The following is a 26,617-nucleotide window of genomic DNA, read 5'->3' as shown; positions in this document are numbered from 1 at the left end:
GGGACATGCCTCTTCCTATATGCATACATAAATAGAGCATGAATACAAGAGAATAAATGCAATAAAATGTTAATTGGAGAATCTAGGTGAAGAAGATACAGCAATTAATTCCTCTTATTGGTTAGAAATTTTCTCTCTTTCTTTTTAAAAGATTTTTATTTATTTATTTGACAAGGAGAAAGAGAGTGTACAAGCAGGGGGATTGGCAGGCAGAGGAGAAGCGGATTCCCTGCTGAGCAGGAAGCCTGACGTGGGACTTTATCCCAGGACCCTGGGATCATGACCTGAGCTAAAGGCAGATGCTTTACTGACTGAGCCACCCAGGCATCCCTGAGTTAAACAGTTTTCCTGTAGATTTGAAATTATTTCAAAACAAATTGTTTTTTAAAAGAAATTTCTTGCTTTCCATGTCTGCTTTTTCTTTTCCTTGAGCAGGAACGTGAGCATGACAGTCTTTCTGTTTTGATGATGCAGACAAGGACAACATCCTAGGGTATGGTGAAGACTCAAATGAGCAACCCTGAAAGCCTGGACTACCCACATACCTCTGACTGCTACTTGAGAGAAATCAACTTTGATTGTAGTTAATCCACGTATCTTGACGTCTCTTTGTAACAGCAGCTTAGCCTGTACCCGGACTATTTTTATTCCTGCCACTCCTCCATATATACCTGAAGTTAGAGTCATAGTGAACTAGAATTCCAAACTCACAAGTTCTACCTGCTTTCCATGTCTTAATCCTTGATACTGTTCCTGTCTGGAATGACCTCCTCACCCTTCTCACCCTTCTCACCATTTTCCCCCATCCCTTCTGGTCTGCCTTGTAAATCAGTCCTGGTCCACTCTGCCCGCCTACGACTGCACCCCAACTGTGAGTTAGGTATATCCTCTCCTTTCTCTCATCTGTATGTTGCATTGGATGTTTGTTCCACTCTTACAGCCCACCGACACCTCTAACTTTTATTCACACATGTATTACTAGAGTCTAACACAGTGACTGGCCTACAGTATACTCTCATAAATCATTAAATATTTGATGCATGACTTGTTGAATTTTTTGACATGCTTCTAAGACATTTTTAATACATACTTTAAAAAAAAGATTTTATTTATTAATTCATGACAGACCTCGAGAGAGGCAGAGACATAGGCAGAGGGAGAAGCAGACTCCCTGCGAAGATCCAATGAGGAACTGGATCCCAGAACCCCAGGATCATGCCCTGAGCCAAAGGTATTTACAGACATTTTCAAATATACATAAAAGTAGAGGTAACAATGTAATGATACATGCATTCATCACTCAGTTTCGACAACCATGATCATTTTGTCAGTCCTTGTGAATGGATAGAGTTCAAGAGCAGGGCCTTGGAGATAATGCTTTAACTAAAAAGTTTACTTCAATGCAGGGAATTTCAATTACTGGGGCAAACTGGCAAGGAGCTATTTTAGAGCAGATAGGTTTTTTGGATAGGGAGTTTTCAAACCAGAGTCTACATTTTCAAGCAGAGGCAAGAAAAGAAATGAAAAGTTATTCTTCATTCCCTCTTTCAAGCAATATTTATTAAATGCCATCTATGTGCTAAGCACTGGGGTTACATAGGTGAGGAAGACCATTCCTACATTTAAAGAGGCATGCAATTTTTTAAAAAATATATTTTATTTATTTGAGAGAGAGCACAAGTAGAGGAGCAGCAAGCAAAGGGAGAGGGAGAAGCAGACTCCCCACTGAGCCGGGAGCCCGACATGGGGTTTGATCCCAGGATCCTGAGATCATGACTTAAGCCGAAGGCAGCTGCTTAACCAACTGAGCCACCCAGATGCCCCAAGAGGCATGCAATCTAATATGGGTTGACAGTCATATAAAAAAATACTTGACTCAGGTGCCCCTGGCTGGCTCAATTGGTAGAGCAGGCAACTTGATCTTGGGGTTGAAAGTTTGGGCCCCATTTTGGATGTAGAGATTACTTAAAAATAAAGTCTTTTAAACCCCTGCCGCAAAACCCACATTTGCACCAAAGTGTGATTAGGGTTTGATGGAAACATGCATAACAGAGTCACAGAGAAAAAAGTGTAGTCAGTTCTCTACAAAACATTCTCTCCACCTCTGGACCTGGAAACCTGGCTTCCCTCAGGAAAACTACTTCCTCTGTTGCTCTCTCAAATGCTATTTATTTCCCCCAGTTTCATATACGATGAAGCCTGGAATGTGGACATTCTTCTAGCTCTCCATTGCTTCTCCCATACCATTGCCTCTTTTTATTTTTTTCTCTTTTGAAAAGAATATTCTGAATTTCTAGAAGCAGTATACATGTTCAAGGCAAAAAGACAGTGCAAAGTAAATAGTCAAACACAAATATTAACTAGTAATAACAATTTGATGTTAGTCCATCCATATTTTTCTCTATGCATGTATGTATAGATTTTTTTTTTTTTTATTAAGTGAACTCCACCCCCAATGTGAGGCCCAGACTCATGACTCTGAGGGGGCACCTGGGTGGCTCAGTGGGTTAAAGTGTGCCTTCGGTTCAGGTCATGATCCCAGGGTCCTGGGATAGAGCCCCACGTGGAGCTCCCTGCTCAGTGGGCAGTCTACTTCTCCCACTCCCTCTGCCTGCAGCAACCTCTGCTGTGCTCTCTCTCTCTCTCTCTGTCAAATAAGTAAGTAAGATCTTTAAAAAGACCAAACAACCAACTCATGACCCTGAGATCAACAATCACATGCTCTACTGAATGAGCCAGCCAGGCACCTTTGTATACATGGATTTTTAAAAAAATATTTTTTAAAATAGGATAATCTTGGGGCACCTGACTAGCTCAGTTAGTGGAGCATATGACAACCTAGGAGTTGTTAGTTCAAACCCCACATTGGGTGTAGAGATTACTTAAAATCTTTTATAAAAATAGGATTCTTATTTTTTAAGATTTACCAAATTTCTTTTTTTTTTTTAAGATTTACCAAATTTCTAAATAATTGCACATTTAGGAAATCTATTCTTCTTTACCTAATTAAGTCTAATCTAACTTCCTCAGCATTTAAGGAGTATTTGCATGAATAATAAGGGGAAACTTGTAGGTTTAATAATTGGATTCCCTTAAATTTTGATTAGAAACTTAGTCAAGTATTTCCAAGCATTTGACTTAAAAACATAAATCTAATGTGTCAAGTTCTCTTAAACATGTCAAGTATCTCAAATCATGAAGAAAATATAGTAACTGTAACAATGATTACAAACATTATAATACCTGTACAAAAATATTAAGCATTATTTAGCATCATTTTTTGGTACCATTTAAAATTTTATTTTTAGACCTTCCCAGCATTGCAAGTTTACTTCTCTAAGAGAAGCTCGGTCTGGCTGTGATATACAGTTAGGGTCACAGGTTATAAATTTGGCATCAGGAGGTGAGAACCTGGGTACACATTCCAGAATACTTCACAGGCCAGTCTGTATTTGGCTGATTACTTCTGTATTTGGCTGATTACTTCTTCAAATCAGGTTTAGTTTTTTAAAATGAAAATCCAGGATATCATGTATCCCTCTTGGTCACTGTCACCCATTTTTAACTGCAACCTCTTGTACAGCTTTCTCTTTCCTGAGTCAAGTTGAGTGGATGTTGCACTCGCCCCCCAATCTAGTGACTCTCCTTCAATTTACACCCCTTGGCCCAACCATTATCCTGAGAACATAACACCCATCCAACTCTCCGCCCTCCAAGAACATAAACACCCTTGCTCCCAATAACTTTGATTACAATTTGTCAGCCCATTTCCATGGTTACCCCTTGAAAATCCTATACCTCTGAAATCTTAAATGTCAGTACACTGGTCTAATAGCAGCTCCCCACTCCACTGTGGTTCACATCTTAATTCAAGTCTAATTAAATTGGTGTGATTAGAAATCTGCTGGGGTTCTTCTGGAAGGTGAGCTTCAGCAGATTTTTTTCTTTTCTTTTTTTTTTAAAAAGGAGAGGGAAGAACGTGGTTTAACAGGAAGAAATACGACTGACCTGTTATCATTCAGGATGATGGCTATATGATGGCCCTGTGGGGAGAAATCAGTGGATGAGTCAAGTCGCAATGGAAAACTCCTGTCAGGGTGTAGTGAGAGATGAGTTAGGTAAATGAAAGGAGGGGGATCCATTTCATGAAAGGGCTTTAATTTGAAATGGGAATTGAGTGCTACTTTCAGAGCAGCCCATGTTTTCATGCCATGGAAAAGCATGAGGAATGCTTCAAGCTCCACAGTACCATGGAAGTCTTTAGGAAGGATTAACCATGGCTTGCCTGTGAACAAAACCACACCAGAGCACTTCTGATTATGGATTTTTAAAAATATAAGCTTCTGAGAATTTTAATGATTCTACTACAATTTTAGAGGATGGGCTGTATTTCACATTTTTTTTGGGGGGGGGTTCCCTCATAAATCATGAACAAAATCCTAACAATTCTAGTATTCCAGCAAACAGTAACCAAATATCTTCAGTCAGGACTATTACCTATATATTTTAAAAATGTTTGATTACATTTCTAGATTTATTTATTTATTTATTTATTTTTTTAATTTTTATTTATTTATGATAGTCACACACAGAGAGAGAGAGAGAGAGAGGCAGAGACATAGGCAGAAGGAGAAGCAGGCTCCATGCACCGGGAGCCCGACGTGGGATTCGATCCCGGGTCTCCAGGATCGGGCCCTGGGCCAAAGGCAGGCGCCAAACCGCTGCGCCACCCAGGGATCCCTACATTTCTAGATTTATGGTTAACAATTTAAAGAGTCACTTTAAAGACTTTCTTTGCTTGAATCAGTCTCAATTATACAAAAAATCACTAACTGATTTCAGATGGTTTGGGGATCCCACCTCCTGGTATTCATGCTTTGATGTTATAACCTCTCCTAAGTGGAGGCTGGACCTAATGACTCACTTCTAAATACAGAAAGTGGCAAAAATGATAGGATGCCATTTTTCGATATTAAGTCCTAAAAAGATTGAGGTTTCTATCTTGCTTGTTCTCAATATTCTCTTGCTCAATCACTCTAAAGGAAATCTCTTGCCATACTGTGAGTTTCCTCATGGAGAGGTCCTTGTGGCAAAAATCTAATGTCTCTGGACAATAGCTAGTGAGGATATGAGGCCCGACATTAGCCACAAATGAATTTAGAAGGCGATCCTTCCCAGTCAAGCCTTGAGATGCCTGCAGCCCTGGCTTTGATTACAGCCCATGGAAGACTGAGCCAAAGGAAGCTATGTAAGCCGTGCCCAGATTCCTGACTCATAGAAACTGTGAGATAACAATTGTTCATTGTGTTAAGCTGCTGAATTTTGGGGTAATCTGTTAAGCAGCAGCAGATAACTAATATATTCTCCTTTAGTTAGCCTATATTCAAACATTAATAGATGAATTGGGGAACGTATGGAAATTTGGTCAAGCAGGAAATCATGAAATTCTATGAAAGGAGAAGTTAGAGTGTGTTGAAAATAAAGAATGATGAGAATTGATTAATAATAATATGTAAAACATATATTGTTTTTTCTACCATCCATATAAAATTTCCTCCGGGTTGACATTTTTTAGTGGGAGGAATGTATTTGTGTTGATTCATCCACACTTTGATCTTTAGGCTCAATGGCACATATTTGTACATTGGTTGAGATGTGTGGTGGGAGATGGTGAGAGCAAGCAGCTCAGACTAATTGAAATTGAAGTCATAGCCTTCTTGAAACCAAGGATAGATGAAATCATTTTTTACTCTACCTCTAGTCCATAGGTCAAAGCTGTCCACTAGAAATATAATGCAAGCCACATATGAAATTTGCAATTTTCCAGTAGCCACATTTTAAAAAGATAAAACAAAATAGGTAAAATTAATTTTAATAATATATTTTATTTAACTCCAAATATTACCACTTCAGTATGGAATAAATAGTAAAAAATTACAAAATATTTTAGTGTTTTTTTGCACCATGTCTTCAAAAATCTTGTGTGTATTTTATACTTACAATACACCTCAATATGGATGCTAAATTTTCATTTTAAGTGTTAGGAACTGCATTTGCATTTCATAAAATTTAGGGTTGAAAAGATAGGTTTGCTTATCCAAATTGTTCCAAACATACTGCAGTTTTCCGATAACTGATTTGTGAGTCATGCTTATACTTAACTAAGTTAAAAATGCAGCACTAGCTATCTCTCTAGTGTTCAATAGCAACAGGTGGCTGGTGGCTATTGTACCGCATGGTGCAGCTCTAGTACAGAGTCAGAATTCAATAAATGGTTACTGGATGAATTAATTTCACAGCATTATTTCACCAGTTAAATTAGCCATGAATTGGGGTGCCTGGCTGGATCAGCTGTAGAGCATGCAACTCTTGATCCTGGGGTCATGAGGATGCCAGATGTTGAGTGTAGAGATCACTTAAAAAAAAAAAAAGGTCATGAATTAAACCAAAAGCTGCCTGACATTTCTTCCAGAAAAAAGAAATGTTAGTAATGATTATTTATGAGTAGCCACCAGAGTATCTTCAGTATTAGATGGTTTTACTTATACTCCTACCTTGAAGCCTGACAGGTGGAATTCTGAGCCATCAGGAAATCCATCTGAACTGTCCAAATTCTTTGAAAATACTCATTTATTTGTATTTTTCACTCACAGGATAACCTGGGGATTTAAAATTCTCCATCAATAAATATGGGAATGAAAATCAAAATGACTAATGAATCATGAAGAGAATAAACTCATTTTTCAAGAGTTGAAATGAAAAAAAAAAGTTGAAAAGGTGAGTGACTTTTCAAAGACATTTCAACCAACATTACTTTCCTATCACAACATTGCTACATCGCTTTTGCATATTTCTAAAACAACACAGACTCTTTCCCTGTACATCCATATATTCAATCTTTCATGGTTCTAGGTTTACATTTTAGCTGGAGGGTGCAGTTGCAAACCTTAAACGTGTTATTTCTAGATATTTAACAGAGAGGTACAATAAGAAAGTATAGAATGTTCACCTTATCACCTAAATTACTTTCCTGAAGTTAAAGCTATTTCTGTCCTTTTGCTAATAGGGGAAAGGACTGCACAAGTATTGATAGGATCTCAACAGGCTTAGGCTGAGTTTCCAAATCATAGCACAGGATTAAAAGCTTAGAAATGTAGAGAGTCTTTGCTTTCCCTTGCTTTTCTTTCTTCTTTTTTCTCTCTTCCTTTCTTCTTTTCCCCTCCCTTTCTTCCTTCTCTTCCTAACTCCCTCTCTCCCTCCCTTCCTTCTTTCCTTTCTACTGATTAAAAACCAACCATCTAGAGCTGAAGTGACCCTGAAAGTAGAGTGTGTGTGTGTGTGTGTGTGTGTGTGTGTAGTCATAGTATCATTACCAGCTCCAAACTTTCTCCCTTCCAATGATAGAAACTCCCTAACTATTCTCTAGTCACTTCCTGGAGAATTATGCAGGTTTTGTCTTTGACTTTCTAATTTTGTTTAGCTAAACAGATAAATTCCCTCAGCTTTCAGCAGGTAATTTATTTACTTTCTGAGAACAATGTTTGTTGATTTATTGGTTGGGGGTTCATATTAAATAAGCAGAGAAAATATTTTTCTTTTAAAAATCTACATTCCCAGAGTGTTTTTTTAGAAGTGCTATGTGGAAAAACCAGACATTGACAATTCTGAGTCAGAGAGTGATTCAGAAGAGCTGGGCTCTGAAGGTGAAGAAATCACATTTATTTTTTAAAACATTTTATTTATTTATCTGACAGAGAGAGAGAGAGAGAGAGAGCACAAGCAGAGGGAGTGACAGGCAGAGGGAGAGGGAGAAGCAGATTCCCAACTGAGCAGGGAACCTGATGCAGGGCTCCATCCTATGACAGAGATCATGACCTGAGCCAAAGGCTAACACTTAACCAACTGAATTACTCAGGTGCCCTGAAAGTGAAGAAATTTTAGGGAAAATTAGCTAATAAATTTTGCTTGTATTTTCCTTTTGTTTTTTTTTTAAATATTTTATTTATTTATTCATGAGTCACACAGAGAAAGAGACAGAAACACAGAAGGAGAAGCAGGCTTCTCACAGGGAGCCTGATGCGGGACTCAATCCCCTGATCTGGGATCATGCCCTGAGCTGAAGGCAGACGCTCAACCACCGAGCCACTCAGGCATCCCTACTTTTTAATTTTTTTTTAATTTAGATTTTATTTATTTATTCATGAGAGATACAGAGAGAGGCAGAGCCATAAGCAGAGGGAGAAGCAGGGTCTCTCCAGGAAGCCTGATGTGGGACTTGATCCCAGGACCCCAGAATCACGACCTGAGCCAAAGGCAGATGCTCAATCACTGAGTCACCCAGGTGCCCCCTGTATTTTCCTTTTTATGGATGCCAAGAATATATGTAATTTTTTAAAAAAAACCCTATGTCTAAATAAGTCTAAAACAGCTCTTTCAATAAATATAAAATAAAAATTCTAATTGGTAAGAAGACATTTTTCCCTGGTATTATGTAAGATAACAGTGTATCTTACTTCTATTTGATGGACAACAATAATCCAAACTACATAGTAATTTTTGAATATAGAAATGTTCTAAAATATGTGAAGTTGTTATTGTCCCTATAGGTAGTTTTATTTTTAAATTTTTTATTATTTTTTAAAAGATTTTATTTATTTATTCATGAGAGACATACAGAGAGAGAGAGAGAGGCAGAGAGACAGGCAGAGGGAGAAGCAGGCTCCTTGCAGGGAGCCCAACGTGGGACCTGATCCCAGATCCCCAGGATCATGCCCTGGGCCAAAGGTGGCACTAAACCGCTGAGCCACTGGGGCTGCCCAGTATAGGCAGTTTTAAAGTAATAAAATTTTCATTTATTACAGAATGATATCTGAAAAGCTTTGTCTTTGAAAAGCCAATGTTACTAAACAGACTTGAATGTATATGAAATATTGTGGGAGTAATAACTGCAAATATCCTAAAATATTTTTATTAATTTACTTAGCATTTTAATTCCCTACTCTCTCCCATCTCCTGCAGCTCACTGCTACCTTCTAGGGGAAAAAAATCACCGACATGGCAGTTTTTAGACGATCTGGTGTCCTAACCTAGCTGTGCCATCCACAAGCTGTACAACCTTGGTAGACCACAACTTCTCTCTTTCTTCATCAATAAGGCTACTTCCAGCTCTAAAAATGTTTTTAACTTTAAAAAGTCTACAATTCAACCAACAGTCAATATTATTAGTCTGAGAAAAGGCAAATATTTGGCATTCAGATGCCCCACAAACATTATTGGCATGAAAACCATACCACAAAATAGATTATTTTCTTCTAATCCTGTATCATAATTTTAGTAGGCTTGCTCTAACTTTAACTAGGTATTGTATTATTTACTCAGTTAACAACAAGTATTTATTGAAACTTTTGTGAATCTAGCCTTGAGATGAATAGAAACAGTGTTCACCCTCATGAGGCTTATAGTCAGTAGGACGGACAGGCATTAAATAACTTCTAATCACAAATTATGATATATCCTAAAAGGGGGAAGTGTCGATGGCTGATGAGAAACTAAATAATGGAGACTAAGTTTAAATTGGATGGTAAGGGGAGGGGCCTCCCTGAGGAGACTTAAACTGAGAACTATAGCAGGATTTGTATAAAGTATGTGTGTTGGGGTGGGATTTTAGGCCTGTATTCCAGGTAGAGAAAATTGTATGTACAAAGACTTTGAAGTGGAAGAGTCTGGTGTGTCAAGAAACTCAAATAATGCCATTGGAGGGCAAGAGTTGAGGTACAGATGAGGTAGAGAGGCATTCATGGAGGGCTTTGAAGGTCATGCCAAGGAGTTTGGATTTATATTGATTCAGTGGGAAATGAATAAAGCTTTTAATGGGGGGGGATGTGGTGGGGTGTGGTTTGATCAGCTAGTTTATTTTATGTATTTCCTCAGCCTTATTGCGATATAATTGACATATAACATGTAAGTTTAAGGCATACAACGTGATGATTTGATACATGTATATATTGTGAAGTGATTACCACAATAAGATTAGTGAACACATCCATCAGCTCACGTAATGACAGTTTTGTGTGTGGTGAGAACATTTAACATCTCCTTTCTCTACAATTTTCAAATATGTGATCTAGTACTGTTAACTATAGTTACCACAATGAGTATTAGATTCCCAGAACTTATTCATCTTACAACTTGAAGCATGTACCCTTTGACGATATATATTTTAAAAATGTTGATTGGTTGCTTTTTGGAAAATGGATTACATAGGAGGCTAACATAATCATCTAGAAGAGAAGTGACAATCATATGAACAAGGGTCATGGCACAGGAGGGGAAGAGAGTGGATCTATTTTAAAGGTAGGGTAAAGAGAGTTTGGGAGTGCTCAGGATGACCTTCAGTTTTCTGCTTTAAGAAACTGGATCTTTGGAGTTTTCCTTTTCCAAGATGGGAAAGGCTGGCAGAGAAGTTTGTCGAAATAGTGAGATTGCAGTTTTAGACATGGTACAGTTGAGATATTTGTGAAAATTCAAGTGAAAATGTCAGGTAAGCATTTATAAACAAGTCAGGAGGTCAGAAGAGGAGTCTGGGTTGGAGACATAAATTTGAGAGTCTCTGGTCTACAGATGGTATTTAAGCCATGAGTCAGCTCGGTGGGACAAGGAATATAGTACAGGAGGAAGAGCAGACAGGGCGCAGAACATACGATGCCCAAGTCTATTTGCATACTCTAAAAGATACTAGAGTTCTGAATTTGGGGCTACAGCAGTGAGCAGGCTTCTGTTTCCATTAGTACATTATTCTATTCATTCATTTATTCTGCTACGTATATATATATCTACTTTCTAAGTAAATCCTAAACTGATGATTCTGGGGTACTGTTTCCTTTGTTGTTAGAGCCAAAGGGAGGGTCCAAGTTTTCGGGGGACTTGAATCATATAAAATGTGGGGATTTAAAAAAGGAATGCAACTTGATAAACATAAAATCAGGCATAAAAGTACATATTTATTTAGAATTGAAAAAGATACCATAACGAATTACTGATTTTTATGTTTTTATTTAATTCCAGTATAATTGATGTACAGTGTTGTATTAGCTGCAGGCGTTCAATATAGAGATTCAACAATTCTATACATTGCTCAGTGCTCATCATGATAGGAGTTCTCTTAATCCCATTCACCTACTTTACCCATCGTAGTCACCCACTTCCCTTCTGGTAATCACCAGTTCATTCTCTATATTTAAGAGTCTGGTTTTTTCATGTCTCTTTTTATCTTTGTTTTGTTTCTTAAATTTCACATATGAGTGAAATTATATGGTATTTGTCTTTCTCTGACATTTCACTTAGAATTATACTTTCTAGAACCATCTATATTGTCACAAATGGCAAGATTTCATTACTTTATATGGCTGGGTAATATTCCATTGTATATATATAGACATATATAATACGTCTATTGTGGATAGTTGGGCTGCTCCATATCTTGGCTATTGTAAATAATGCTGCAATAAACACAGGGTGCATATATCTTTTCATTTTCTTTGGGTCAATACGCAGTAGGGTCATATGGCTGGGTTATATGGTAATTCTATTTTTACTTTTTTTTTTTTTGAAAGATTTTATTTATGTATCTGAGAAAGACAGAGCATGAACAGTGGGGAAGGAGGCAGAGTGAGAGGGAGAAGCAGACTCTTTGCTGAACAGGGAGCCTGACTCAGGGCTCAATTCCAGGACCCCAGGATCATGACTGGAGCTAAAGGCAGACACTCAACTGACTAGCCACGTAGGCATCCTATTTTTATTTTTTTGAGGAACCTCCATACTGTTTCCCACAGTGGCTCCACCAGTTTGCATTCCCATGAACAGTGCACAAGGGTTCATTTTTCATTTTTCTCTACATCCTTTCTAACACTTGTTGCTTGTGTTTTTGATTTGAGCCATTCTGACAGGTGTGAGGTGATATCTCACTGTGGTTTTGATTTGCGCTTCCTGGATGATGAGTGATGTTGAGTGTCTTTTCATGTGTCTGTTGGCCATCGGTATGTCTTTGGAGAAATGTCTGTTCATGTCTTTTGCCCATTTCTAATTGGATTACTTATTTTGGGGGAAATTAGAGATTTTTAAAAGCTGACAAATACCAGAGATGTCATGAAATTAAAACAAATAATTTTATTTCTACATTTGTTATTTTAATTAATTAATTAATAATTAACTGTCTGATGTATCTGTATATTACTTTTTTCCTACCTTTTCTGGCTGCATAAAGTTTCATTGCCTCTTCTTAAGTCATTGCTTTTAGAAAATCTTATTCTCTAGAGAGAATAGAAAGATAATTGAGCCTTTTCTAAAGCATGGCCAATCAAGATTTTTCATTGTTATTAATAGTTTAAAATTTCTGCATTGCAATTCATGACTGGTTATGCCACGTCAATTTTTATTTATTATTATTATTTATTTTATTTTTTATTTTTTAAAAGATTTTATTTATTCATGAGAAAGAGAGAGAGAGAGAGAGGCAGAGGGAGAAGCAGGCTCCATGCAGGGAGCCCGACATGGGACTCGAACCCGGGTCTCCAGGACCATACCCTGGGCCAAAGGTGGTGTTAAACCGCCGAGCCACCTGGGCTGCCCGCCACGTCAATTTTTAGAACTGCTATTACATCTGGGAAATTCTCGATTAAATTTCTTTCACATATGAGTGGTAAGATTTCAGGGTCATTTCACTGTCTTGGTGCCAGCTTTGTATGCCATCTTATCTAGAACCACCAAAATTTGTCAGGACAAGAATCACTAGATATGTTAAAACTCAATCCAATCATAGAAGCATAAAATATAACTTCATCCAAAGACATACTTGCTATCAGTAATACTGCTACAGGCTTTGCCTCCAAAACACAGGAATTCTGGCAAATTTTATTTTGTGCCATTCTCATTTAAAAAAAATGAATTGTTCATTTATACTTGTGTACATTGCATTACTGACCACATTCCTGACAGGTGAGGTATTGATGAAGTATTTTAACTAGGTATTGATGAGACTCAAATCCTCCAGCTTACAATTTCACTTATTATCCATTGGAATTGATTGGAAGAATTTTCTACAGACTAGGCTACAGGCTTGGCTTTAGTCCTAGATCTCTGTGTTATGGTTCATGATGAGTTGGGTACAGGAGGAAGGAGCACTCTTGGAAGCTATGCCTGTTATAGAACCTGGATAACTCTTAATGACTTACACATATACTTAGAAGTGACTATGAATCCCATAACTATATTCCACTAAACTAAGTAAACCTATCCGAAACATAACCCAACACAAGGTAAAGTCTGAGTGGAAAAAAACAACAGTTTTAATTAGCTGTGGTTAAAATGTATTACTTTTGAAAACTTTACAAATAAATATGACTAGGAGGACACATTTCTAGGGCTCCTCCCAAAGCCTTTGCAGGGCCATATGCAAGTCCAGCTTCATTACTTTCATAGTAAATTGACCTCTAGTCATTAAACCTTCAAATATAGAGGTGTCAACTCTCCTCCAATGTATATTATTTTATCATCTCCTTGCAGGTAGAACAATATTCCTTCTCCCACTTTCCTGTTAGTCAATTTTGGAGGGGGGTAAATCTCAAGGTGATGGTTTGAATTGCTGCTCTGGGGACACCGCTGGCTAGTATAAATTTCTTTTTTCCTTTTTTCTCCTTCTGTTCTTTCTTCTTGTTTTTTCTTGTTCTTTTCTTTTTTTCTTCTTTCCACTGAGGGCTAGACTATTTATTTATTTATTTATTTATTTATTTATTTATTTATTTGACTCTTTATTTTGGCTCAGGTCCCGATCTCAGGGTTGTGAGATGGAGCCCCAGTTCTAGCTCCTTGCTCAGCAGAGAGTCTGCTTCTCTCCCTTTTCCTCTCCCCCACTACTCTCCTGCTCACATGCATGTGCACACACGCTCTCTCTAAAAATAAATAAATAAAATCTTTAAAAAACTGGCAGGCTCAAGGAAACTTACCATATACATTTGATTGATTCAAATCCAGGGGGAAATAAAAATCTACAACTTACTATTCTTCCAATAGTAGTTATTACAACTATGTCTCTGCTTTGGTGATTCTTTTCCTTTGAAAACTATGATCTAATTTTAATTTGGATTTTTAGCACGTATATAACTTGTGAGGGATTAAAAATATATGTAATATACTCCACTTTCCTTAACACACTATGAATATTTGGCCTTAACACAATTTGCTTAATTATACACCTGTCCAGAGAACAATTAACCCCACCTGGGAGGGAGAGAACAGAGAAGGGAAAACAGAAGTAGGTAGGAGGGGTATTTTGGGGGAAAAGGAATAACAACATTGATTCTACTGGAGGTATTGAAAAAAGCATAGCTCTTAAATTTAGATGGTCTAGGTTGAAACATGGCTGTCTTTACTCACTTAGCTATATGATCTTAGGTAATTTACTTAACCTTTCTTAGCTTCGTTTTCTTTTGAAAATAAGGGAAATAATATTTGAGAGAATTCTTGGTGAATCTGACAACAGTAGGAAATAATCATTAATACTTCAAGATTTTATCATCATCACATACACAGCTTTTTTTTTTTTAATCTTAGTGTTCATTTTTTTTTTTAAGTAGGCTCCACACCCATTGTGAAACTCAACACAGAGCTTGAACTCATGATCCCAAGATCAAGACCTGAGCTGAGATCCAGTCAGACACTTATGACTGAGCCACCCAGACACCCCTTAGTGTTTTTTTTTATCAAAGTTATCCATGAGGGATCCCTGGGTGGCGCAGCGGTTTGGCGCCTGCCTTTGGCCCAGGGCGCGATCCTGGAGACCCGGGATCGAATCCCACGTCGGGCTCCCGGTGCATGGAGCCTGCTTCTCCCTCTGCCTATGTCTCTGCCTCTCTCTCTGTGTGACTATCATAAATAAATTAAAAAAAAAAAAAGTTATCCATGAGCATTATTTAAAGCTTTTAATAAAAAACAATTCAAAATCTGGAAGGTATGCCCACCATATTTTCATGCTGTCTTCCCCTCATTATTCAATGTTAGGATTTCTTTCTCTCTTTACTTCAACTCAGTTTCATTTTCTGGATCTCATTTCTCTTTTGCTTACTGGGTTTCCAGTATTGTTTAAGGCTTGGTACACAATATTATATACACATTCTCCTAAATTTTTTTTAAAGATTTTATTTATTTATTCGTGAGAGAAAGAGAGAGAGAGAGAGAGAGAGAGAGAGAGAGAGGCAGAGACACAGGCAGAGGGAGAAGCAGGCTCCATGCAGAGAGCCTGACGTGGGACTCGATCCTGGGTCTGCAGGATCAGGCCCTGGGCTGAAGGCGGCACTAAACTGCTGAGCCACCCGGGCTGCCCTCTCCTAAATTTTCTTATTTTTTTATATTCCATTTGGACTTTATTTTTATGTACTAGATCATCTAGAGTTTTCATATACTGTATTGTTTTCTAAAATAGAAAATTATAGCAACAACAGTTATTTTTAAAAATTCCTTTTCTCATAGAATTAAAACACTTTTGCCATAGATTCTGTTTCACAAAGCCTAGATGTATTTTTCTTCTACTATTAGTTATCTGTTCCTATGCCAGTACTGTACTCTTGTAACTTCAGGAGCTTCATAACAAAGTTTTAATATCTAATAAAGCAGGTCTTCCCTCATTTCCATATTTATTTGTTCTTATGACTATTAAATTATTTGTTTCAAGTACCAAACAAAAATATCACAAACAATGAAGGAAACAAAACTCCCAGCAGCCCATCCTCTTGTAAGGATTTTGATTTATGTATATAATTTTGAAGGATTTAGAGTTTAATGATGTGACATCTTCCCACACAGGCATTTATGTTTATTTATTCAGATACTTTTTCTTGTCAATAAATTACTAATACTTTTCTTCATATAAGTCCTGCAGCTTTCTAGTTAGATTCATTTTTAAGTAGTTTACAGTTTTATCACCAACACAAGTAGAAATATCTTTAGTTCCATTTCTAATTGGTTCATAAGGAGAGAACTTTATTTATTTTTATATATTTATCTAATATTCAGCAACCTTAAAATTGTTTCTTAATTTATTTTGATATTCAGTGCTGTCCAATAGAAATGTAATGCAAGCCACATATAAAATTTAAAAATTTCTAGTAGCTGTATTATAAAAATAAAAGGAAAACAGGTGAAAAAATTTTATTAGTATATTTTATTTAACCCAATATATTAAAAACATTATCATTTCAACATGGAATATACAAAATTATTAATGAGATGTTTTATTTTTTTTTTTTTTGTTCATTCACACCAAGTCTTTAAAATCCAGTATTTATCTCATACTTGTAGCACAGCTTGGACCAGCCACATTTCAAGTGCTCAGTAGATACATGTGGTTAGTGGCTACCATATTGGATAGAATAGCTTTCGGATTTTCTGTATATACAATCCATGCAATCAAATCATTTATAAATATAGTACTGTCTCTTTCAAAACCATGATTTGATTTGATTTTCTGACGATTGGGAAAAATCTCTCTAGAAACACTAACAAATAATAGTGATAGCAAACATCTTTGTCTTCTTCCTTATTTTAATAAACATGGCTTTAATTAAATGCTTAATTTTTAAATAAATATTGTCTTTAAATAGTTTACTTTTGTTTCCATTTTACTTAAAGCTTATATTAAGAACAAATGAGGAATTTTAATTGCTTATTGTCATCCATTGATATGTTTTTTAATCCATGGATAGAATTTATTCTCTTAAGAGATTTCCTAATCCAGAACAACCTTTTTGTTTCTATGACAACCATTCTTGGGCATGATTTATTATTCTTTTACATTAAACTTGCTCATATTTTCAATTATTTTAGATGCTTATAGATTCAGCTTGCAAATATTTTATTTAGGCTATTTATGTCCATATTCTGCAGTGAAATTAGCCAATAAATTTATTTATTTTGGCAATATCTTTCTAAGGTTTGGGTATTAAGGTTATCTTAGCTTCATAAAATGAACCAGGATATTCTTTTTTTCTAGTATCAAGAATAGTCCTTGAGAATTTTCTGTTCTTAGAAGTTTATATAAAATTCAGAGGCAAGGCCATTTGGATTTGGTACATATTTTAAAAGTTATATTTCATATTCATGTTTTAATTCTATTGCTATTGATCTTCTGGGTTTTCAACCTTTTACTGGGTCAATTTTGAAGATTTAAATTTTGCTGTCAGAGCCCATTTCCTCAATTTTCAATTTCGCTGTCATATCATTGCAAACAACATCCCTTTAAAAATACTTTTGAAATTTTCAGAAAAGGGAAATCTATAGGAAATCTATAGAGCTAGAGAGTACAAAAATATTTGTTAAAGGCTAGGGAAGACAGAGGGGAATGAAAAGTAAAGGGTATAGGGTTTCACTTAGATAGAGGTGATGGAACTCTCTAAAACTGACTGTGATGATGCACAAATCTGTGAATATACTAAGAACGATTATACACCTGAAATGGGTGAATTGTATAATACATGAATTGTAGCTCAATAAAGATGCTTAAAAATTAGGAAAATATACTTTAAATCTCCAGACCACAAGGAGGTATCATCTCACACGTATTAGGATGATTATTACATTAAAAAAAAAAGTATCAGGGAGGATGCAGGGAAGTTGGAACTCTTGGTTCCAAAGTTAGTTCCAATAGTTGGTAGGATTATAAAATGGTGCAGTATGGAAGTTGCTCAAAAAATTAAGAATAGTAGTACTATATGATACAGCAATCTCACTTCTGGGTATAGATCTAAAAGAAAAGCAAGGTTTGTTTTGAAGACATATTTGCTCACCTATGTTCACAGTAGCACTAGCTGGGAGGCAGAAACAATCCAGATAGTCATCATTGAATGAATGGATAAGCAAAATGTGGTACATATATATAATGGAATACTATTCAGCCGTAAAAAGAAAAGAAATTCTGGATAAACCTTGAGGCATTATGCTAAGTGAAAGATGCCAGGGACAAAAAGACTATGATTCCACTAACATGTGGTATCTAAAATAGTCAAATTAATAGAAACAGAAAGTAGAATGGTGGTTAACAGGGGCTGGGGGCAGGAGAAAAGAATTGTTTGGAATTTAGACAGTTCTGCAAGGTGAAAAGACTGGAGATCTGTTTTGCAACAAGGTGAATATAATTAATGCTACTGAATGACACATTTACAAGTGGTTAAGATGGCAATTTTTTTTTTTTTTAAAGATTTATTTATTTATTCATGAGAGAGAGAGAGAGAGAGAGGCAGAGACACAGGAGGAGGGAGAAGCAGGCTCCATGCCGGGACCCCGACATGGGATTCGATCCCAGGACTCCAGGATCGCACCCTGGGCCAAAGGCAGGCACTAAACCGCTGCGCCACCCAGGGATCCCCAAGATGGCAAATTTTATGTTATGTTTCTACCATACATAAAAAGCTTTTAATCTCTTCCATATTTATTGTCATAGCACTTTTTTTTAATTTATTTTTTTAAATTTTTTTTTAATTTATGATAGTCACACACACAGAGAGAGAGAGAGGGGCACAGAGACATAGGCAGAGGGAGAAGCAGGCTCCATGCACCGGGAGCCCGACGTGGGATTCGATCCCAGGTCTCCAGGATCGCGACCTGGGCCAAAGGCAGGCGCCAAAACTGTCATAGCACTTTTTAAATTCCTAATGTTGTCTATTATATCATTTACCAAAAAAACTTTAAAATTTTTTTCAGAAGGGTTACTGATCAATGAATTATCACATAGTGAACCCATATAACCCCTACCAAGTCAAAAAATAAAACATCGCTATTATCTCACAAGTCTTCTTCACATCCCCCCCCAAATGCCTTTCTCTCCTTCATAAATACAGACAATATTCTGACTTTTAACAACATAGATTAGTTGTACATTTCAAACTTCTATATAAGTGGAATTACATAGAAGATGCTTTTTTTTTTAAGATTTTATTTATTCATGAGAGAGAGAGAGAGAGAGAGAGAGACAGAGACAGAGAGACAGAGACACAGGCAGAGGGAGAAGCAGGCTCAGTGGAGAGAACCTGATGTGGGACTTGATCTGGGGACTCCAGGATCACGCCCTGGGTCGAAGGCAGGTGCCAAACCGCTGAGTCACCCAGGGATCCCCCTAAGTGCTCTTTTGAATGTACTTTAGTGTCTTTCTCTTGACATGTTTATAAGCTTCATCCATGTTGCTGCATTTAGCAATAGTTAATGCATGCTTTTTTAAGAGAGGGAGTATATGTGTGTGGGTGTAGAGTGGGATGGGGGTAGGGGCAGAGGGAGAGGGAGAGAGTGTAGGACCTGACACTGGGCTTGATCTCTCAACCCTGAGATCATGACCTGAGCTGAAATCAAGAGTTGGTCATTTAACTCCCTGAGCCACCCAGGTACCCCAATACTTAATATATTTTTATTGGTCTATAGTATTCTACTGCATGAACATATTCCATAATTATTTATCCATTTTATGGTTTATAGGAATTTGCATTTTTCCAATATTGACCTATAATAAATTATATTTTAAGGAATAATGTATGCTCTTGGCACACATTTGATGCAAAGAAATATACGCATTTCTGTTGGGAATTCACTTAGGAGTTAAATAGCTGTGTTTGCATTTATTTAATTTTAATAAATAAAGCCCATGTTCGTAGCAGCAACTGTTTCCCAATGTAGTTGTACCAATTTTAGCTACCAATGGCAATATATAAAGATTCTGACTATTACATATTTTTGCCAGCACTTCGTATTATCACTCTTTAAATTTTAGCCATTTTGTCAGCTGTGTAGTATTTTAATTTTCATTCTGATTACTAATATGGTTGAAAATCTTTTCATACTTATTGACTATTTGTATATCATCTTTTTAGAAGTGCCTGTTCAAGTCTCTTACTAATTTTTCAATTGGGTTGTTCATCATTTTCTTATTGATTAGAGGGAATTCTTTATGTATTATGGTTACAAATCCTTTACCTGTTTCATGTGTTGTAAATATTTTATCCCACTTCCACTTTTCGCTGTTTTTTGTTAGGTTTTTTTTTTTTTTAGAAAGAAAATACAAGCAGCGGTGAGGGGCAGAGGGAGAGGGAGAGAGAGAATCTTAAGCTGGCTCCATGCTAGGCATGGAGCCAAACGTGGGGCTCAATCTCATGACCTGAGCTGAAATCACGATTTGGACACTTAACTGACTGAGCCGCCCAGGTACTCCCATACTTTTCACTTTAAGGATTAAAATGTTAGTTTTAGTGTATTTTTCACTCTTTCCTCTTTTTAAAAATATCTTTATATCCCATTCATGAAATCTTTGCTACCTTGAGTCACAAAGATACTCTACTATGTTATTTTTAAGAAGTCTTATTTTACTTTCAAATTTAAATTTATAATCTACTGTAAGGATACCCATATGTATATTTAATTGAGCCAGCAACATTTTTAATTTTTTATTTTCTTTAAATATTTTATTTATTCATGAGAGACACAGGCGGAGGAGAAGCAGGCTCTGTGCAGGGAGCCTGATGTGGGACTCAATCCCGGGTCTCCAGGATCATGCCCTGGGCAGAAGGCAGGCGCTAAACCGCTGAGCCACCCAGGGATCCCGCCAGCAACATTTATTGAAAAAAACAACACTTTTGGGGCATCTTGGATGGCTCAGTTGGTTAGTGTCTGACTTTGACGGCTCATATCATGCTCTCAGGGTCCTGGAATCGAGCCCCACATGGGGCTCTGTGCTCAGGAGGGAGTCTACTTCTCTCCCTCTCTCTCTCTGCCCCACTCCCACTCATGCTCTCTCAAATAAATAACATCTTAAAAAGACAACACTTTCTTCATTGATCTGTAGTACACACTCATACACATACACAAATCCCACTTGGATTTGATTAAAATTGTACCAAATCTAGTATCAATTTGGGGAGAATTGGCATCTTTATAATATTTCCAATCTGTGAACTTGCTATTATTTATTTAGGTCTTCTTAATGATCATTCATATTTTTACCTTTTGTTAGTAAAGGTACATTAGGATTGTTTTAGGTATGAGTTTAAATGGTATCACTTAAACATTTTCCAGTTTTCTAATTTTTGCTGATATATAGAAATACAAATGAATTGTGTATGTTGACTCTGTATCCAGCCACAATATACAAACATATTTTCTAAGGGTGTTTACTTTCACTTCTTCCTTTTCAATCTCTCATTCTTTGTCTTTTCTCCATTTTTATACTGGTTAGGGCTTCTGGTACCATGTTAGTGTACATGGTGATAATGAACATGTCTCGATTTCAGATGGTAACTATGAACAATTTATCATTAAATATGCTGTTTACTATTGTTTTTTTTATAGATACCATTTATAGATTAAACATGCTCCTTTTCAGTCCCAGTTTGGTATTGATTTTTAAAAATATCATGAGTGTTAAGTTTTGTGTGTCTGTGTTTTTTTTTAAAGATTTTATTTATTCATGACAGACACACACAGAGAGAGAGGCAGAGACACAGGCAGAGGGAGAAGCAGGCTCCATGCAGGGAGCCCAACGCTGCATTCCATCCCAGGTCTCCAGGATCACACCCCAGGCCGAAGGCAGCGCTAAACCGCTGGGCCACTCGGGCTGCCCATGAGTATTAAATTTTATCGAATGTCCACCAACTGTGTAAGATCTATAATAAATATCTTATTCTTTATTAGTTACAGTGATTGTGCTTCTGTGATTGAACCCTGGTAGTTTTCTTCTTAATCCAACCCAAAAGTTCAAAAGTCTTTATTTTCTATCAAACTTATTTCCACTTTCTGTTTAAGTCTGTGGAAGGGGATCCCTGGGTGGCGCAGCGGTTTGGCGCCTGCCTTTGGCCCCAGGGTGCGATCCTGGAGACCCAGGATCGAATCCCACGTGGGGCTCCCGGTGCATGGAGCCTGCTTCTCCCTCTGCCTGTGTCTCTGCCTCTCTCTCTCTCTCTCTCTGTGACTATCATAAATAAATAAAAATTAAAAAAAAAAAAAAAGAGTCTGTGGAAGAACAGACTCTGAACAGTTCCTACCCCTCAGTGGCCTGAGCAGTGGAAGCTGCAGACTAGCCTTCAGTGGTAGGCTGAACACTTCGGGCTGCAGTAGGGAACTATTAGACAGGCAGAAGAGGGCACCTGTGCCATCGGACTAGCCCATGACCTTGGGTTCAGCAGCAGTAAGCCCGGGAGTTGAAACAGTCCATTCACCCTGAAATTCCTCCTTGATCCTGCCCTTCTCAGCAGCAGCCTATTCTTCCTTCTCAATCTCTTCAGGATCTCTGTAGAACTAGACATCAAGCAATGACCACCCATGGGTGTTCAAAGGAGACAGTGCATGCATGCACTAAACCTCCCTGGCCAGCACTTACCACATCAGAGCTGAGTGAGCTCCCTTGATGTCACATGAGATGGCAATGTCTGCATAGCAGAGGGGAGTCCACATCATACAGAGCAATGGGAGGCAGGTTAACATAAGGCACCTGTGTTGAGAGCTGGAGGAGAGCCCTGGGATCAGTAGCCACCAGAAATCTCAGCTCCTCAAAGCTGAGAGGAGAGATTCCTAGTCGGTGAGGGTTCCAGGAGTGCAGTGGCTAGCAGTAGGAGCAGATCCCGTGACAGCAGCAAAGTTCAGCACGGCCTGCTGACCAGTATTCCTGGAGGATGTGACAACTGACATCAGCTGGGTTTTGAACGGCAACAGTGGCTCAAGCTGGGAACAGAAAATTCTCCCAGGTTCTCTTCAGATTTATGATGTAGATGCCATCACTTTTCCTTTTGTAGATGTACTGTTCCATTTTTTTTTTTTTTTTTTTTTTTTTTTTTTGTACTGTTCCATTTGAAAGTCAAGGTTGGTGCCACCTAAGTGGTCTCCTGCTGCAAGGAATTTAAAGACATCCTCCTCTTTCATTGCAGAACACCAAGTGATCCGGACATTTTGAAAGCTTCCCTCTAACTTACCACAAGAACCCAGGACATTGTGCAAGATTCCCTTTTAAGTTACTACTGGGAACCCAGAACAATGTCATATGGACTCCTCCACAAATAGCTGGGAAAGGCTGAAAGCCTTTGTCTTTTAATTGGAGCTCAGTGGTTTACATTTAATATATTCTAGATTTAAAGTTATCATTCTGATTTCCCTTTGTTCTGCCTATTCTATGTTCAATTTTCTCTCTTGATTCCTTCTGGATCAAATACTTTATTATTCCATTCCTCCTTGTATTAAGTTGTTACATATTTTTGCTTTATGTTCAGTAGTTATCCTAGAGGTTACAATATGCACCTCTGACTTACTGAAGTCTAAGACAAATTACTACTTTTATTCTGTGAAAACGCAAGGAATTTAAGGTCTTTCACTTGTATCCTTTATGATTTATGTGTTGTTTTCATGTCTTTTAATTCCACATCTATTTAAAACCCCACAAGGTATTGCTATTGTTTTATGCGTTCCATGTTCATTGGGTTTTACCAGTGTATTTCACCTTATTGCTATTCATTCTTTCCATTGAAATCCTTAGTGTGGGTCTGCTAGTGACAAATTTTCTGATTTTTGTCTCAACTCTTCATCTTCACTTTTAAAGATTGATTGATTGATTGATGAGAGACGTGGAGAGAGAGGTAGAGACACAAGCAGAGGGAGAAACAGGTTCCCTGCAAGAAGCCCAATGTGGGACTCGATCCCAGGACCCCGGGATCATGACCTGAGCTAAAGGCAGACGCTCAACAATGAAGCCACTCATCTTGATTTTTATTTTTATTTTTTAAAAGATTTTATTTATTTATTCAGAGAGAGAGGAGAGAGAGAGAGAGAGAAAGAAGCAGAGACACAGGCAGAGGGAGAAGCAGGCTCCATGCAGGGAGCCAGATGTGGGACTTGATCCTGGGTCTCCAGGATCACACCCCAGGCTGCAGGAGGTGCTAAACCGCTGCGCCACCGGAGCTGCCCTCATCTTGATTTTTAAAGAATATTTTCATTGGACATTGTATTGTAGATTGGTAGTTATTTTCTGTTTTGAAGATAATAATGATGTATATTTTTCTTTCTTCTTGCTATCATCAGATTGCCAGGAGTATATCTGTTTAAACCTTTTGATGTTTTCTATTTCCTTAGTTTTTCCTTTATTACACATTCCCTTTTCCTCCTGTCACTCAGTTCATTTTGTCCTTGTGTTGTTTGCTACATTACTTAAAAAAAAAAAAAAAATTATTCCTTTGAGAGAGAGAGAGAGAGAGAAACAGACTCCCTGCTGAACACGGAGCCCAACTCAGGGCTTGATCCCATGAAGCAGAGATCATGACTTAAGCAGAAACAAGAGTCCGACCCTCAACTGAGTGAGCCACACAGGAGCCCCTCATTCTTTTTTAAATAATAAAAGTAGTTAAAACTATGTATACTTTTCTTCTTAGTATAACAGTGTAGTCAAGGTTTTAAGACACGGTATGTACTCCTTTACATTGACTTATGGATGTTTGTAATTTCAGTTTTATTTTCTCGTTGGTCCTGGAAATATTTAGAAAGACATTTCTTAGTGTTCAAATAGGTGGGCTTTATTTCCCTCTTTTTAGCATTGATTTCTAGTTATATTGGATTATAATCAGAAAATATAGCCTATAAAATCTATATCTTTTGAAATGTATTATGACTTATATTATGGCCAAGGGTATGTTTAATTTTTGTAGATCTTCAATGGTTATATGAAAAGCATATATAGGGATGCCTGGGTGGCTCAGCGGTTAAGCGCCTGCCTTCAGCTCAGGGTGTGATCCTGGAATCCCAGGATAGGGTCCCATGTTGGGCTCCCTGCATGGAGTCTGCTTCTCCTTCTGCCTGTGTCTCTGCTTCTCTCTCTCTGTGTCTCCCATGAATAAATAAATTAAAAAATATATATATATAATTTGGCAGTAGGGTACAAAGTTCTATGTTCGGCTGAAAGGTAAGCCAGTTGATTACATTATTAATATATTAACATCCTTACTTTTTTGTCTGTTAAATTCTGAAAGAGGTTCATTAAGCTCTACCTTTATATGTGTGTGTGACTTTGTGTGTGATTCAAACCAAGTTCTGTATTGCTAGGTGTTCTTGCATTTTGGCATTTAGTAATATTTGGTGCATAAAGGTTTATTATTATTTTGTGGTGCTGACCTTTTATCTTTTTGTAATGTTCCTCTTTTTTTCACACGTTTTGGCCTCCAGTTTTCTTTACCTAATGTTAATATTTTCGCTCTTGTTTTTTGTTTTCAGTTAGGCAAATCAAAAATCCTAAACAAACTGTAGTACCTAGATCCTTGCTCTATACTAGGTTATATGAGGGGTTTGAACAGATTTGTGCAATATACAAAGTTTCTTGCTTCGAGGGGCTTCATTTTAATTTTACTAATGGTATATCCTATTAAGATTCTTGTTTTGGGATGCCTGGGTGGCTCAGTGGTTGAATGTCTGCCTTTGGCTCAGGGCGTGATCCCAGAGTCCTGGGATTGAGTCCCACATCAGGCTTCCTACATGGAGCCTGCTTCTCCCTCTGCCTATGTCTCTGCCTCTCTTTACCTGTGTCTCTCATGAAAAAATAAATAAAATCTTAAAAAAAAAGATTCTTGTTTTAATATATATTTTTTTCAGCAAGTGTCCTGATATAAATTTTTCATCAGAATATAAACTAGAAAATCTGCACCGAAACAAATATCTAATCCTTGAAATAGCAAAATAAATTATTAATATAGAACTATTAGATTTAAAATTATATTAATGGGCATATTATACACAGAAATATTGGAGTGACTTTCTGGAGTTGGGGTGCCTAATGAACAGAAATGGTGGCAGTGAGCTTTGCTAAAATTGAAGGTACTTCTGTAAGGCTGGTAGTGGTTGTACAGGTAACAGGGATATACTTTAATAATCAGGGTTATTTCAAAGGTACAACTAATGTTAGAATCATGTTTGCCTTCACCAGGAATATAAGAAGAATGAGAGTCTTTAAGTCCTTTGAAAACTTGTAAAGAAAGGTAGAAAATTGCTTTTATTACCATAAAGCCTTAAAGTCTGTACACTATATACAAGTATATAACTATGATGACATTGATGAAAGACTGCCTCTTCTATTGAGGGTCACAGATACACTAAAAAAAATCTTTCAACATATCAATTGTTTTTTGTTTTCATTTTTAAGTAGCTTCCACACCCAGTATGGAGTCCAACGTGGGGCCTGAACTCATTGCCTGAGATTAAGACCTGAGATGAGATCGAGGTGCCTCAACATATCAATTTTTTGTAACTGCCACAAATAGGAAGACTTTTGTTTTTGGTGCACCATAAATCTGTCAAAACAAGATTAATACTAGGAAGTTGCTAATAACTCTTGTATAGAATTATAAAGCAGAACTTAGAACTTAAGAGCATAAAATGACACACAATTTTACAAATATAAAAGAAACAGATATAAAGGCAGGAAAATTTATAGTTTCCACACTAGTTGTCTTGAAGGAGAATGTTTTAAACTCAGGCTGCTGGGATCCCTGGGTGGCTCAGTGGTTTAGCGCCTGCCTTTGGCCCAGGGCGTGATCCTGGAGTCCCGGAATCGAGTCCCACATCG

The 26,617-nt window shown here is 37.3% G+C and overlaps 1 protein-coding gene across 6 annotated transcripts in view; it reads right to left on the bottom strand.

The window, feature by feature from the left end:
• FLT3 (fms related receptor tyrosine kinase 3) overlaps positions 1 to 26,617 on the bottom strand; it is a 120,199-nt gene that overhangs the window by 85,665 nt on the left and 7,917 nt on the right. For 3 of the 6 annotated variants that reach the window (XM_025462617.3, XM_025462621.3, XM_025462620.3), the window contains exons 2-3: positions 6,555 to 6,659; positions 4,009 to 4,043 (exon numbers count right to left, since the gene is read on the bottom strand). Coding sequence is in view for 1 of the 6 variants with exons in the window: in XM_025462620.3 (XP_025318405.1) it covers positions 4,009 to 4,018 (10 nt within the window). In the remaining 5 variants the exon portion in view is untranslated. Of the gene's footprint in view, positions 1 to 545; positions 672 to 4,008; positions 4,044 to 6,554; positions 6,660 to 22,402; positions 22,831 to 26,617 lie in introns of those variants that run through there. The other 3 variants (XM_025462618.3, XM_049101441.1, XM_035719370.2) reach the window with 3 other exon arrangements.

The sequence above is a fragment of the Canis lupus genome, chromosome 25 (assembly GCF_003254725.2).
Source record: "Canis lupus dingo isolate Sandy chromosome 25, ASM325472v2, whole genome shotgun sequence".
Taxonomy (NCBI): Eukaryota; Metazoa; Chordata; class Mammalia; order Carnivora; family Canidae; genus Canis; species Canis lupus.
This window is presented reverse-complemented; position numbering and strand designations above follow the sequence as displayed.